This window comes from Leuciscus leuciscus (genome assembly GCF_965113295.1).
Source record: "Leuciscus leuciscus genome assembly, chromosome: 4".
In the NCBI taxonomy this organism is placed as follows: Eukaryota; Metazoa; Chordata; class Actinopteri; order Cypriniformes; family Leuciscidae; genus Leuciscus; species Leuciscus leuciscus.
Window position 1 is genome coordinate 7,305,509 of NC_138728.1, and position 15,405 is coordinate 7,320,913.

A 15,405-nucleotide genomic window follows, 5' to 3' on the forward strand; every position below is an offset into this window, starting at 1 on the left:
CCAATGAATTATGCACTATATTTCTAGTATTCAAAACTGAGAAAGTTAATATAAAGAGCTAATATAATATAAAGCATGAAAAACGAATATAAAGCATGTAATTTTGTAGTCTAAGCTGTATGATTAATAGTTATATGTGTGTGATCGAAATCAATTAATCATTTGGTTTGAATGAAACTTTTTGTTGATTCATGCGTGACTCACCGTGCGTAATGACGCACTACGCAGTCAGTTTGGCTCCGCCCAGCGCTAAAGTATTGGTATAATGCTGAACTTTTTTCAACCCTCTGAAGCATTACACAGGCTGAATGCAACGAGTCATGTAAGTGTTTTAACTTTCACTATATTTATTCACATAGAGAAAACTTTAATAGTGATTTTCTCAGATTTTTGTTTTTCTTAAAGATGATTAAGTACATTTGGTTCACACTTCCGTGACTTCAGCCCGGTTGGCTTAACGTTAGATGTAGAAATATGTCGAGACTGCTCAAAACATTTTGTCATGAGTGTCATTTGGATCTAAACTAATGGAAATGCCGGAAGTAAAAGGGAAACAAACGTTAAATGCAGTTTGACGAACATGCCCAGACACATTCACTCTATTTACACAGCGACCGCGAGTTCACTATAGCCAAATTTACCTTAAATGTGTCATTTTCATGAATTAAACTTGGCATTTGATTGTAAAATTAAATGTAAGTTAAAGGAATATTCACGGTAAAACACGCTTAAGCTCTAGACATCCTTTGCAAGTTAATGCATGTTTTAGTTCGTTTTACAAACAGTGTTAAAGTTAAATTAAAGTACTACAACTAAGTTAGCTCTTATGTTTAATTTAACTTCAACTTAACCTCATATGGTTAATTTAAGCTTCTGGTTGTTTATCTAATAATTTGAGCGGAATTTAAACTTAAAAAAAAATATATTGTTATATACCAATATGGATATATTGTTACGGTTGAATTTAAAAAAATTTAAAAGTTAAATTAAGCCCCTGATTTGTAAGTTAAAGGTTTGCTCAGTCATGTTTCCTCATGGAAAGTTTTACAGACAAATAAATGAATAGGAATTTGAAAAATGATGTATATCCACATGAGCTGATGACTCCATTCATACCAGAAGCATATAAAAATCAGTTTTATAATACTTAATGTAATGTGTTACACAATTATTAATACTGTTCAGTAAATGAAAGTTATACTGAGTGCACCACCTATAAAGATTAGGTTGCACTCAACTTGCTGATCCAAGTGTTTTGATGAAGTTTTGATAACTGACCAGGGCCCAGGAGCACAGCAATGGTGATGTCCAGATTCCTCCGGAGGACAGTCTGGAGTTCAGACTCGTCATGTCGTACGCCCGCAAGAGACGACCCATGGACACCCGTCTGCAGAAGGACATCCCAGAGAGAGAGCCGTCTGAAAAAAACGGCAAAGCAAAGATAATCCGCAAAAAGAAGAAATCGAGATTTTCTTTCATTCCAAAATGTATTAGACCCAAGACAGATGATACACCTGAACCACAGCAAGCAGTGCTAGGTGAGAGGGAAATATAATATTGACCTTCATATGTGTGTTTTTTTATTTTTTTTAAACATTCTCTATAAAGTGAGATTTTGGAGATTCAAGCGTATGATGTGCTATCATCTCTTCTTTCAGATTCAGATGATGGGAAAGTGGATGAGATGGAAAACATTGTCAGTGAATTGACACAGATATCAGATTCTCTGCACTTAAAAACAGATAGTGATGATTCTGTGCATCTAGAAACAGATGGTGAAGATTCTGTACATCTAGAAACAGATGGTGAGTGAGTTCAAGCTCATTCTTCTCTTTTGATTTCTATATCTGATCTAAGTTTTAGCGGTCACTGAGTTGCTTAATTCAGAGAAGATTGCAAACTGAACTTCTCATTTCTGAATCTGTTCTCTCAGCAGATGTTGTGCAAAGGCTGGCGGAGATCCTCAGAGTACATGGCGATGAGCTGGACGCAAAGGTCAGTGGAATGATGTCATTTAATGAGATGTTACACCTGACCACCAGGTGTCTCTGCAAACACAGTTACCTGTATTTTAATGCCGTCCATTGTGCCTATTTTATAATTCATCATGTTTTTCTATACCATTATTTACATAATAAACAGTTGATTCCAAAAGTCTGCAGACAACGTTAATAATCAGAGGTGGACAGTAACAAAGTACACTTTTTGAGTGTCTGTACTTTACTTAAGTATTATCTTTTCTGGAAACTTTTTACTTTAAAGGGATACTTTACCGTTTTTTCATATTAAACTATGTTATTCCCTTAACTAAGACGAGTTGATACATACCTCTATCGTCTCAGTGCGTGCACTAAATCCCTCTGTCTTGCGGCGAAACTTTGTTAGCTCAGTTCATTTAATATGGGCCAAGCAGAGAAGCTACCAAACACCTCCACGTTTTCCCTATTTAAATACAGTTACTCGCGAAGTGTAACTCGACCTAGGACGGTGACACAAAACAAAACGTTGCGCTTTTCTAAGCGTGTAAAATGGATAACTATTTTGTATGGCGGAATACCATAGCAAGTGCTTGTAAGCACTTCGACTTGGCGCAGTAATATCTTCACTAGAGGGAGCGGGGGCCGGTGAGAGGATTTTTCACGAGTGAAGATATTACTGCGCCAAGTCGAAGTGCTTACAAGCACTTGCTATGGTATTCCGCCATACAAAATAGTTATCCATTTTACACGCTTAGAAAAGCGCAACGTTTTGTTTTGTGTCACCGTCCTAGGTCGAGTTACACTTCGCGAGTAACTGTATTTAAATAGGGAAAACGTGGAGGTGTTTGGTTCGTCTTAGTTAAGGGAATAACATAGTTTAATATGAAAAAACGGTAAAGTATCCCTTTAACTTCACTACATTTGAAAGACAAATATCATACTTTTTACTCCACTACAGTTCTGTCATGGTCCTTGAGTAGAAAGTAGTAATCAGTAAGGGGATGATTTTGGTTGCAGGGACCCGCAGGGGTTGCATTTTTGCAGGGGTTGCATTTTGGCTGGAAATGAAAGTCGGATTGACGTCAGAAACCAACTGATGTTGGTTTCTGACGTCAACCCGATTTTCGTTTTCAACCACAATACAACGTCTGTCAAACGTTGGAGATTAATGTCAATCTGGCGTTGGATTCTGACATCAACCTGATTTTCATTTTCAACGTTGGGTTTGGTCTTCTAAATGCGAATTTGTCATTGTTTTGGTGCACACTAGCTTATAGATAACAGTAAGGCTAACATGTTCATACTTAAAGCCAAACAACTTTTAAATAGGGCACTATTTGAGGGAACAGCCATTTGGGTGTCCAAAACCATTGTGGACGTTATTGAGAGCACTTATTCAATCTCACATTCAATCCCACTACTGGAACTGTGTTCTAGAAATAAATTGGATATTGATATGAGGGTAGGCAGGCATAGATTCAGAGGCATAAGGTACTATAAGTATTACACAACAATGCAACAATAATAAAACAATGCATTGAAATTTACTTTTGATACTTAAGTACTTTTAAAAACAAGTACTTCTGTGCTTTTACTTAAGTAAAAATCGGTCTTTACAACTTTTACTTGTACCGGAGTAATATTTGACCAGTAGTATCTGTACTTTCATTCAAGTGAGGAAGTTGTGTACTTTGTCCACCTCTGTTAATAATAAAAATTATAATTCATGTCAATGTTTCAAGTTAACTTTTTACTGTGCTGTTGATATACTTTGTAATGGGGGAACATTGAATTGAACTGCACAATAGAGGTCTTTTTACTATCTGTAAAATACTTTGACTTTGTTATATCCATAATAGACTTAACATTTGAACAATCATTAGATATTTCATTATATAAAAAATGTCACATCAGCAAAAAAGTGTAAAATCAATGTAACGTATCGTTTAGTTGCAAAGCTTAATCATTAAACATAATTTTGATATTACAAAAAAAGATGGCGAGTTTGTCAACTATGTTAAAGACAAACTGATTTTGACTATCACTATTTTGCCTCAAAATTCTTGATTAGGTTAACCTCAGTTTAATATTTATTTACATTTATTATTTATTAACCGCTTCAGTTGCTCTTTGTCCGTTATTGTCGATGTTTGTGGTTGTTGTTTTTCTGAGATTGCGAATTAGCCTGAGAGTTTTATTTAATATTTTTTGTTAATAAATTAGACTGCTGCACATAGATCCTGCTTTATCATTCCTGCTGCAACCAACACTGAAATAAAAAAATATATAGATGGATATAAATAACATACTAAATGTAAACATCTCTTCTGTTTTATTTCTGAACCTCTGCTGCAGATTAAGAAAGACAAGGCCTTATATGAAAAGCTGCAGTCCTCTTTCGAGTATGGCTTCTTCAAGAAAGTGATGGAGACTTTCTGTAGAAGTGTCACCTCAGAACAGGAAGACCAGAGAGTTGACGTGGCTCTGATTTGTGAAGCCACCAGTCAGCTCTATGGCGTCAACTACCATCCGATGAACCGTGTGCTGGGCTTCAGTGCCACGTATCTAAAGGAAAATTACTCCAACTGGATTAGCAGAAACATGCATGTAGGCAATGTAAGTATCTCAATGACATCTGGCCTAATAACACATACAAAAACAGGATGAGTCTTTAGTCACAGTGCCATTTTCTCTCTCACAGGGAGAAGTTGGAGATGAATCCAACGAGGAAGTCCAGTGAGCTGACGAGATGTTCTCCTCACATTACAGACGTCTTTCTCAGGGGCACAGTCACTTTATACACGAGAAAAAATGAGATTTTCTAGTGTACCAGCAGGGATCTAGTACTTTTTCTTCACTAGGTCCTCCGAACAACTGAGGCCAAAAAAGAGGAAATAGTTTATAGAGCCGAATATAAATGTATGAACACCAAACATCATTAAAAGTGCAATGGATGCTGTCTTAAAACATTACATGAACTTTATGCTTTGAAAATCAGGATGATACATCATTACTGACTGTAGCATTACTGTAATAGTATCATTACATTACTTGGCGGTACTAGTAAACTTTTTTTATTTATTTAATGAGATGCTCAAATCTTTTTGTTAAAGCTGTTCTGAAATGAAAATTTATCAGGTATTTTAGCGTCTAGAATGAAACTGCCTTTAAGAGGATAGGAAAAATGTTTTACCTAAATAATTGTATTTTGTTCAACGTTATATTAAACAACTTTGACATCTCTCAGTCATTTTGTCTGTTTTCTTTACTACACTATATGACATTGTAAAAATATGTGGAAGAACTTTTATAAATAATAGGCTTATCTTTCCAGGAGTTTCTGTGATGATATCTGCATATCTATGTGTGTCTGCATACTTTTAGCCATAGAGTATTTTATCAGTCATTGATTAACCTCTTGGTTTGAATGTTATATATTTTTTTTATTAAATATAGTTTGTATTAAAGTGTTAGTAATTTTGTTGTTTTTGTCATTTTTATTTACAGTACATTTAGTGCATGTAATAGTGCATCAAGTCAAACTAAATGAAAACGAGCAATGTTTTCTTGGAAACTATAGCTGAAGTAAAGTATGTTTTAAGTTTTATTTTAGCTAAAGTTTATTTATTTATAGTTTATTTTATCATAACGAATTTTATGGTTTTAGTTTACCATAATCTTGCTTCTAGTAAACTGATTTGATCTATTATCTGCGGGTGTCTGCGCGAGTGCGCGCGCACGCATCTTGCGCGCACCTCAGGTGAAACATGAGACGCGCTCCGTGCACCTGTCTTACCTGCTTGAGCACCAGTCCTCCGTCTTAGAGAACCTCGGCGAAATTCTCTCGAAGCCTGAGAAATGTCTCATCGCAAACCTCCAAGAACCGGCTTTTTAGATCTACAGGTGTTTCTGTGTTTCCTATGGCATGATGCATCACAGTAGGAAGTACTCACCACCGCGCCACTGCGTCGTCGGGACGCCTCTAGTTGTGCCTCAGCTGAACCGATTACCGACCTTTCGGGTGGAAGAAGGTAACCCGATGGAGAAGAATTCACCGAAAGCCAAATCCAGAATGCGCAACGCGAAGGTGGTGAAGAGAGCTCCGTCTCCCCAAAGACCACGCGTCTCTCCAAAACCCGTTCAAAGCGCCGCGCTACCGAAGGTGGCGGAGAACGGTGGAGCCGGACAGCGGTCTCGAAAGAGGGGCTTCAAACCCCCAGATGTGAGGACAATATTCGACCCACGCGTAAAAGTGGAGAGAGGAGAAGGACACTCGTTTTGTGAGGACGCGACGCACGCTTGGTGCGATGTGTGTTGCTCGTATATCTTTCAAGGTGGCTTGATGTGCACAGGTGAGAACTTTATATTAGACTTCTACAGATTTGACCATTATATATATATACAGAGGTAGTCAATGTCAAACTTTTTTTTTTTTTTTGCATATTAGACAAGGTCAATTCATCACTATTGTGCTGTTGATCCAAGGGGAATGACTGTTTCTGTAGTTAATGTAATGTAAGTTACTTTTGGATAAAAGTGGAAGCTAAATGGAATTATATTATAGCCCTAATATTTCATAAATCATAAACTCATAACTGCATGTTCTTGACCTTCCTCACATACCACACACTCATCTTCAGGCATGTGGACGGACTGGTTTGGGTTTATGAGTTGCACTGAGTTGCACCTTCGGCACCCACATTTAGTTTACGGTACATGTCACAAATATGTCTACTAATCATACATGACAATGCGGAAGTCAGGCCTGTACATGTACTCATAATTCATTTGATCAAATCTAAGGCTCAAGTTGTAGGCACACTGAACATTTGCACCTGAAATGCCAGTGGCGAATGACATTTTCATCCCTGAATGAAAGCCTTGCATTGTTTTCAGTAGCGAAAATATTTCTAAAAATCATATGCAAAGCATTATCTGCCTCCACCCGCAACCAAATTTGTATTGTAAATTTTGTAATCTCATAAGAAAGTATGATCATAGAGATGGCTAGCAGTGAATTGCAAGTGTATTTTTGATTAAAATGACCCAAATGTCCCCCAATTCATTCTCCTTAATAAGGCTCTCTGTGTCACTTGTCTGAGTTGCAATTGTGCAGAGGTTGTCCATTCACAAGTGTTAACTCAAATGGAACAACTGGACAAAGGTAACTTTCACTGAGTCTTCTTGCTGCTTGGCTTGAGTGATCAGGTAATTGAGAGAGAGAGCTCTGGCTCGGCTGATTAGGTTGAAAGCCTGTTTTTTGAGCTGCCATCCAATTTTCACTCTGCCCTCTCATGTCAAATAGCCTTTCATTTTGATATTAGTACATTTTAAGCATCCACTTACAGATCCTGGAATATGTGGGCAGAGAAAGCGTTCACTAACTATGTATTATGTGAGAGCAGTGTCTGTTTTGATGGCGCCTGCCATGTTTTGATGGTTGTTAGATTTGTGTAGTGTTTATGTGGGTGCACTGATCTGGTTTATTGACCATGTTTACAGTACATGAACATATATATGTCCATGTACTCTACTGTAAACAAATATAAATATATAAATAAATAAATGTATATGTATATATCAGAATATGCTGATTACATGCATGCAACAATGTGCATAAAGCATGCTAAAAAATTTGCATAAAAACATGATCACTGACAGCTTCCTTCATTTGTAACTTGTGTTTTTGCCACTTTTAATATCAAGAATGAATTGTAATGGAGTTTTCTAATGGTCAAAATGAATCTTTAATGCAGTGATAGTAAAACTTGATTCGGCCTATTATCTGTTTCTAGAGTAGCATCTGTGTTCTGTGGGATTTCATTCACTTCACTGCAAATAATAGTCTGTATGTAGTACAGTATACCAAAGCAAAAGATCAACAAAGATGCCTTTTTTTCCACCTTTGTGGGTCTCACAACCTTTTTGGCCTTTCTAGCCCGACTGTATTGTGTCCTGCTATTTGACACCCACCTGTTCGCTCCCCTAATGTCCATCTGTCTGTTTGTGTAGCGGCAGTGACAGTGTGTCTAGAGAAGGCACACCGTCCTGTCACAGCATGGCTCACAATGGGCTTCCCCTCAACCAGCTGACAGGGGAACAACTGCACACACATTGGAGCAAGGAGGCTTCAAGCGGTTAGGAGTTAGAAGCAGTGATGCAGGTTCAGTGCTGAAGGGAACATATTTCAGCCAGTAAATGCTCAGGGGTTGAAGTGAGACTCGATGCTGTTCTGGTCGGGCAGTGGACTGTAAGTCATGGGTCTGAGGAAAGAGTTTGGAAGAACTTTAAGAAGACTTACTGGAATCCTCTATCGCCTTCCAAAGGTGATGCGCCGCTACGGTCGACTAGAAGTTAGCCTGCTGTGGAAGTCATCCGGTGGGTCCAGATCTCTTATATCCTCAGGCAAATGGAAGTTAGATGACAATTTCATACTGAGCAGCGCAAAGTCCCTGATTCATTGCAAGTCTATGGAACAATGAGGACAGATATTAGTCTGATATTAGTCAGATATTAGTCATTTCTACAAACAATACTGACATTTTTGTCTTAAAAATGTAATTATTTTATTAAAAAGCAGGTTTTTTATTATTAATCTGTGTGTTTAGTCAACTATAGGTATTGACTCTTTTGCATATGTGCGTGCATTTGCAAAACTCACCGTCATGATGCTAGGTTGCTGTGCATGGTTTCTAGATCATTGATATGAGGTCGATTACTGGCACAAGTTAAAAGAGGCATTCTCCAATGGAAATTATTTTAGGCCTAAACTTAAACTATGCTGGTCTTCATTAAACTGAATCTAAACTGGGATGTTCAGCAGTGCCACAATAGCATAGCTAGCAAACTTACTGTGATCTGAGATTGTTGGTCATAAAGGGGGTGAATGAAGAATGAGAGAGAGAGAGAGAGAGAGAGAGAGAGAGTCTATTATTCAGCAGTCACCAACTACTAGACAGTGATTGTTCTGGACTATGTTGTTGTATTTTGTGTGTGGTATCATTGTGTGTATGTTGCGTTTCTGTCTCAGTTGATGTAATGTTAACCTCACAGTTTTAAGGCACAAATGCAGTGCTAAGACTCCCACCGAGCAAACACAGACCAGAGCACTAAAAACATCCGCTCGCTGTCCCGCTGTGAAGGCCAGAGCCGAGTCTAAACAGCCCACACAGATGTGGGAAGAGGTTCACGATAACACGCCAAATAGTTTTTCAGTTTAACATCCATCGAATGAATGACTCAAGTAATGAAAACTGATTGCAAAAGAATGGAGTGTTTTCTTGACGTCTTGTCACAGGCAGGTGTTGTCGTGACCTCGGGACGGTGGTGCGTGTTGTTTCAGCGGTCTGATCTAATCCCAGCGTGGAGCCGAGCTGGAATGGAGACGAACAGAGAGCAACATGAGAATCTCTATTCTTACCTTGTTTCTAAAACAGCACAGACACAGACTGAAACAATAGTTATCTATGATCAACTGCGCAAGGACAGGCTCGGCTACTTGTTTAGTCAAGATTTGCAGAGTTTCACAAACAGACTATTGTTTTGGGAGTCTGATATGAGAGAGAAATTTGACAAGGAAATGGCACGATCAAAAATAAGTAACATCATATTGTTCCTTACATACTTCAAGTTCATTCTATTAAGTATACTTAAGTAAAGTTCAAGTACATTTTATGTAGTAAGCATACTAGTATTAATGTACTAGTGGTATACTTGTAAGTGTATAATGGGTCTTAATTAACCCACTTTTTAGTGTATAAAGTATACTTTTAAGTGTAACAGTAGTAAACTATGAGTACACAACTACGTTTTTCGTTTTTACTGCAACTATACTACAAGTGAATTGTACTTTAAGTAGATTTAAAGTAAAATTTGAAGTTCCTACAAAAATTCACATACTCAGAATTAGAAACAAATCTGTTTTCTTTATAAATCAATATTTTCAAACAATGTAAGTTTATGAGACATTATGTAAAACCGTATTTATAGGCTACTCAATCAAAAGAGTACAAGCCAAATATAGGCTACTTATTTATACTTTTAAGTATATTTCAATCAAAACATTAAGTATACAATAGGCCAAATATACTTTTCTGTCGGTATAAGTCAAGTATACTGAAGTGTAATTTTAAGAATGTTTCTGAGAAAAAAGTAGACTCAAAGTATACTTTCTTATTTTAATTTTAAAAGAGGTATACTTCTTTTTTTTTTTGTAAGGGTGACAAAGATCAATCTAATTTAGTCAGTTTGAGGGACATATTTTATCAAACACAAAAAGGGTTTACAAATGTTTTTACATTGTGTTTTTCAGGCATTCTTTTTTTTTTGTGAGGATGGAATAAGCATTATATGGAAAAGTGAAGTAAAAAAAAAAAAAGCAGTTGTGAAAGAAAAACACCTCCACCTGTCCAGAATAAACAGCTGTTAAATGAGAGAGTAAACAAACACCTGGTTCATGCTCACGAACTGCCTGTACTGACACCAGAAGCAGCGTTTTCCTTTAATTACAGATCCTTACAGCATGTGTTTCTTTTCCTGGTTGTCAGAGTCAGTCACAGTCAGTTTCTGCATCCCAATTTGCAGACGTTTACTTAGTACTAAACGTACGTACGCTTGTATGGGGCGCCGTTTGTAAAGCGGCTCACGCTGAAAATAACAGCAACATTTTGTCACATTTAGCTTCAAACATCATTTAAAAAACTGGTATGAATTTTTGACGGTCACTTTTTAGCACATTTACAACAATATTTGTCAACTTAGAGATACTTTAAATAGTTCAATCTAAATATTAAATGTTACACCTAAATGTTAAATGTTAAATCTAAATGCTAAATCTAAATCTAAATCTAAATGTTAAATCTAAATCTAAATGTTAAATCTAAATGTTAAATCTAAATCTAAATATTAAATCTAAATGTTAAATCTAAATGTTAAATCTAAATCTAAATGTTAAATCTAAATGTTAAATCTAAATCTAAATGTTAAATCTAAATGTTAAATCTAGTTCTCACAATTCTGACTTTATATCACGCAACTGCGACTTTATATCATATTTCATATTTTTTTATTCAGTGGTGTAAATAGTTTTCCATATTTTCAACATTGATAGTAATAAGAAATGTTTCTTAAGCAGCAAATCAGAATATTATAATGATTTCTAAAGGATCATGTGACATGATGCTAAAAATTCAGCTTTGATCGCAGGAATAAATTATATTTTAAAATATATTCACATAGAAAACTTTATTTTAAATTGTAATCATATTTCACAATATTCCTGTTTTTACTGACTCCGTTTTTAGTCTTGGTAAGCGGAAGAGATTTATTTCAAAAACATTAAGAAATCTTTCTGACCTCAGACTTTTGAAAGGGCGTGTATACTTTGATGGGGATTTGAGGAATGTGGTATTGGCAAATCATAAATTGTGTCATAAAACCCACAATAGCCTTAACAGTAAGCATTATCATCAAGCTAAATTTAGTAGCTAACTTGAATTTAATTAAATGTCAGGTTCATGCTTTTAAAAAACTACTTTTAAAGCTTTGAAAAAATACAAAATGAACCACAAACGTTTATTTTTTATGCAAGTTCAAAAACCCATATTGTTTAGTCAACCTTTATTTTCAGTGCATTATATTAAGGGATGCTCTATTTATTATCTCGCTTATTACATTGAATTGATTGAATGTTCATTGGGATGCTGCATATATTTTCTTTTAGAGTGTTAATGAAATCAAATGAACCATAATATTATTTCATTATGAGGGTGGTAAATATTTAGAAAGTGAGAGTGCTGTGGGAATGACGGTTTTAAGGCACTGCCTGTACTGTCTGACACCAGAAGCAGCGTTTTCCTTTAATTACAGATCTTTACAGTATGTGTGTAATGAAGCACCGGACTCAGAGGGATCCATTTGCAGCTTTTATTAGAATAGTTGGACAGGCTGGGTAATCAACAGCAGACAGGGCAATGGAGAAAACGCAGAGAAGATCAGAGTCACAGGCAGAGCAAAGTCCAGTAAACAGTCCGGGTCAGGGCAGGCAGAGAACAAACAGAAAACGAGGTAAACAGTCCAAGGTCAGAAATACAATGCAAACACGGGAAATAATGCTCAGAAATGATGGCCAGGGCAAATCAAGACTTCGCAGAGAAGTGGTGTGTGGAAGTGGCTTTTATGTGTGTGTAAATGAGATGCAGGTGTGTTGCACAATCAGTCCCAGGTGAGAGGCATGATGGGAATTTGAGTTCGGTAGGAAATGGTTAATATTCTGGAGACGGATCCCTCCGGTGGTGCGGAGGAGGCGGTACGGGAGCCTCTTCTGTAACAATGTGTTTATTTTCCTGGTTGTCAGAGTCAGTTACAGTCAGTTGCCGCATCCCAACTTGCAGACGTTTACCATGTACTAAAAGTACATACGCTTGTTCAAAAGTTTGGGGTACTGTTCGTACTGTACAGTAAGTTTAGAAGTACAGTTCTAAACTTTTGACCTTTCTGTTTATCAAAGAATCCTGACTTTTTTTCTCACAATTCTCACAATTAGAAATTTGCAATTGTGATTTATAAAGATTGACTTTTTTTCTCCCAATTGCGAGTTTATATCTCACAATTCTGACTTTATATCACACAACAGCGACTTTATATAATATTTCATTTTTTTTTTTTTTATTGAGTGGTGTAAATAGTTTTCCATAGTTTTCAACATTGATAATAATAAGAAATGTTTCTTAAGCAGCAAATCAGAATATTATAATGATTTCTGAAGGATCATGTGACACTGAAGACTGGAGTAATGATGCAAAAAATACAGCTTTAAAATGTAATATTTAAAATATATTCACATAGAAAACTTTTATTTTAAATTGTAATGATATTTCACAATATTCCTGTTTTTACTGCATCTGTTTTTAGTCTTGGTAAGCAGAAGAGATTTATTTCAAAAACATTAAGAAATCTTACTGACCTCAAACTTTTGAAAGGGCGTGTATACTTTGATGGGGATTTCTGAGGAATGTGGTATTGGCAAATATTACCACATCTTAAATTGTGTCATAAAACCACAATAGCCTTAACAGTAAGCATTATCATCAAGCTAAATTTAGTAGCTAACTTGAATTTAATTAAATGTCAGGTTCATGCTTTTAAAAACTGCTTTTAAAGCTTAAAAATTAACCATTACAAACGTTTCCTTTTCATGCAAGTTCAGAATCCCATCTATTGTTTGGTCAACTTTTGTTTTCAATGCATTATATTAAGGGATGCGTTATTTATTATCTCGCTTATTACATAGAATTGATTGAATGTTCATTGGGATGCTGCATATATTTTCTTTTAGAGTGTTAATGAAATCAAATGAACCTTAATATTATTTCGTTATGAGGGTGGTAAATATTGAGAAAGTGAGAGTGCTGTGGGAATGACGGTTTTGTCTGAATGTGTCTGTTACTGTATATGAGCTGTCTACTGTCGGTAATGTGTTTGTGCTGGAAACATTTAAGAACTTGAATGACTTGTTCTCTGTCAACATGCAAAGTTTTAGAAACAGTCCCGTATATTGCACTGTCACGCCACAGTCTGGATAGAGGACAGTATTCTGTGTGTGTGTGTGTGTGTGTGTTGCTCCTGGGGCAGGTCCTGATCGATAGCGTTGTCCCTCATTACGGGAAGTGCAATTAAGGAAGAGGCAGGTCTGCACTTCCCACCCGCCCCAGAGACCAGGACAGATTGTATGTGTGTGTGTGCATACATTAGCTCAGTTCCTACACTGACAAGACCGCAGCTCTGTGCAAAGAATGGCACTTTAAGCAACCATTACCCATCATGCCCCAGTATTAAAGATCCACTTTCATCACACTCCTATCATTGCTCATCCTCAGTGTCATTCTGCTCTCTGCCGATCTTTAAAAAGAGCAGCGTTCAATCAGAGATGATGAGATGAACATCTCAGTGATGTTACATTCAAACATTAACTTTGTCCGTAATGTCTAAAATTCTTAAGGAGAAATAAAAAGACATATGTGAGATAAGCGATGACCGTTTGACGTACAGTAAAGTTATGAAATGAATGTGGACAGCATAGCTCACATACTTTGGTCGTTGAAGAATTCACTGAGAAATTTTTGAGATTCTTGCTTCTGATTACAAACTTTGGGTAATCTGAACACAGTTTGAGATTTCTGAGATCCCTTCTGAAACTCATGAGAGTTTGCTGGGGGGAACATTTTCTCTCCATTTAATATTTTGTGATTATTTGTGATTTTCCTTTACTTGTCTGTTTGAGGGGCCGAGATTAAATTTGGGTATTTAAAACCCAGAGGAGCAGAAAGTGGATAATGGATGAATGTGCAGGATTTAGATGGCTGTCAGCAATGTGAACAGTAAAAGTAATGGTCGGTTTAATTGTTTAATAATTCTGAATATTAAGGGTGATGAATCTGAGGTGTTTACAGCAGTGTTAAAAATTCATTTAAATACAAAGTGCTTCCCTCATCACCTTTCCTGTAAGTGTCCATCATTTTCTGGACAAAACGTTCATCATTTGACAGTCAAATCAATCGACTCAGCACACTGAGAGAGAGAGAGAGAGAGAGAGAGAGAGAGTTACCTTGGAGATTGTATGGGCGAGAGACAAATAAGTTTGTCCTTCTGTTCTGAGAGTGGTCTGCACAGGATGAGCATTTGCGTTTGTGATGGCATGCTGTGAGTTAAGCTTTCGAGACAGAAAGCGTCATCACTCATATGCTTCAGTGGGATGGGAGCAGCGTTCTGCAAACTTTACGGCAAAATTACTCAGCAAGTCAAGTCTCAATCTTCAGGTAGGTCATTACAGCAACGGGAACTGAAATATAAGCACCAAAGGGATTTTTTAGTCATTGAAAAATGCCTCGTGAATTTAACGTGTGCATGAATAAGCAAGTGCATGTGGTTATGCGTCATGTTTTCTGTGAACAGTGGCTTTAGTGAGGATTGGAAAGCAGAGGATGCTCTTCTTAATGTCTATGACAATGCATTTCTGAGATGGATTTTGTTTCATTTCAGCATCAGAAAACATTTATTCTTATGCATGTGGAAGTATACATAACTTTAAGTCCAGAAGTTTTCACAGGCAATACATATTATATATACATATAAAACACATTACTATAAAGATTGACCGTATTTTAACAATGGATTGTTTTAATGTGTTGGTGATTTTTTTAAACACGTGATTATACTTTTCTATGTAAAAAATTTGCATGTGCGGAATTATTTTGCAAAACCAAAATTTCCATTTAGCCCACCAGAAAAACCATCGTATTTCACTAAATTTCCAACAACAAAAAAATGATGCAGTTTGTTGAGGAGAGGTGTGAAAGGATGGACTCGCATCATATAGGCAGTGGGCTTTTGTATAACACCTTGCAAAACTACACCTCCATTGGCAAAA

General features: G+C 36.5%; 2 protein-coding genes across 5 annotated transcripts in view; both read left to right on the top strand.

Annotated features, from left to right (window-relative positions):
- The first annotated feature begins 208 nt into the window (after positions 1-208).
- LOC309496612 (uncharacterized protein) lies at positions 209-5,225 on the top strand. Of its 4 annotated transcripts, none has more exons than XM_082166651.1 (6): positions 209-322; positions 1,282-1,538; positions 1,659-1,805; positions 1,934-1,995; positions 4,335-4,595; positions 4,681-5,225. In XM_082166651.1, exons 1-6 carry the CDS (start codon positions 309-311, stop codon positions 4,717-4,719), a joined length of 780 nt encoding a protein of 259 aa, XP_082022777.1. In that variant the 5' UTR covers positions 209-308; the 3' UTR covers positions 4,720-5,225. The 4 variants fall into 4 exon arrangements, with proteins under 4 accessions (XP_082022777.1, XP_082022778.1, XP_082022779.1 ...); XM_082166652.1 differs by having other exon boundaries at positions 1,937-1,995; XM_082166653.1 differs by having other exon boundaries at positions 1,659-1,775.
- A 499-nt stretch (positions 5,226-5,724) lies between these two features.
- The window catches only part of rassf3 (Ras association domain family member 3), a 40,146-nt gene continuing 30,465 nt past the window's right edge, over positions 5,725-15,405 (top strand). The window contains exon 1 of the mRNA XM_082166646.1: positions 5,725-6,331. Within this exon, the coding sequence (XP_082022772.1) occupies positions 5,905-6,331 (427 nt within the window). The 5' untranslated portion in view covers positions 5,725-5,904. The remainder of the gene's footprint in view (positions 6,332-15,405) is intronic.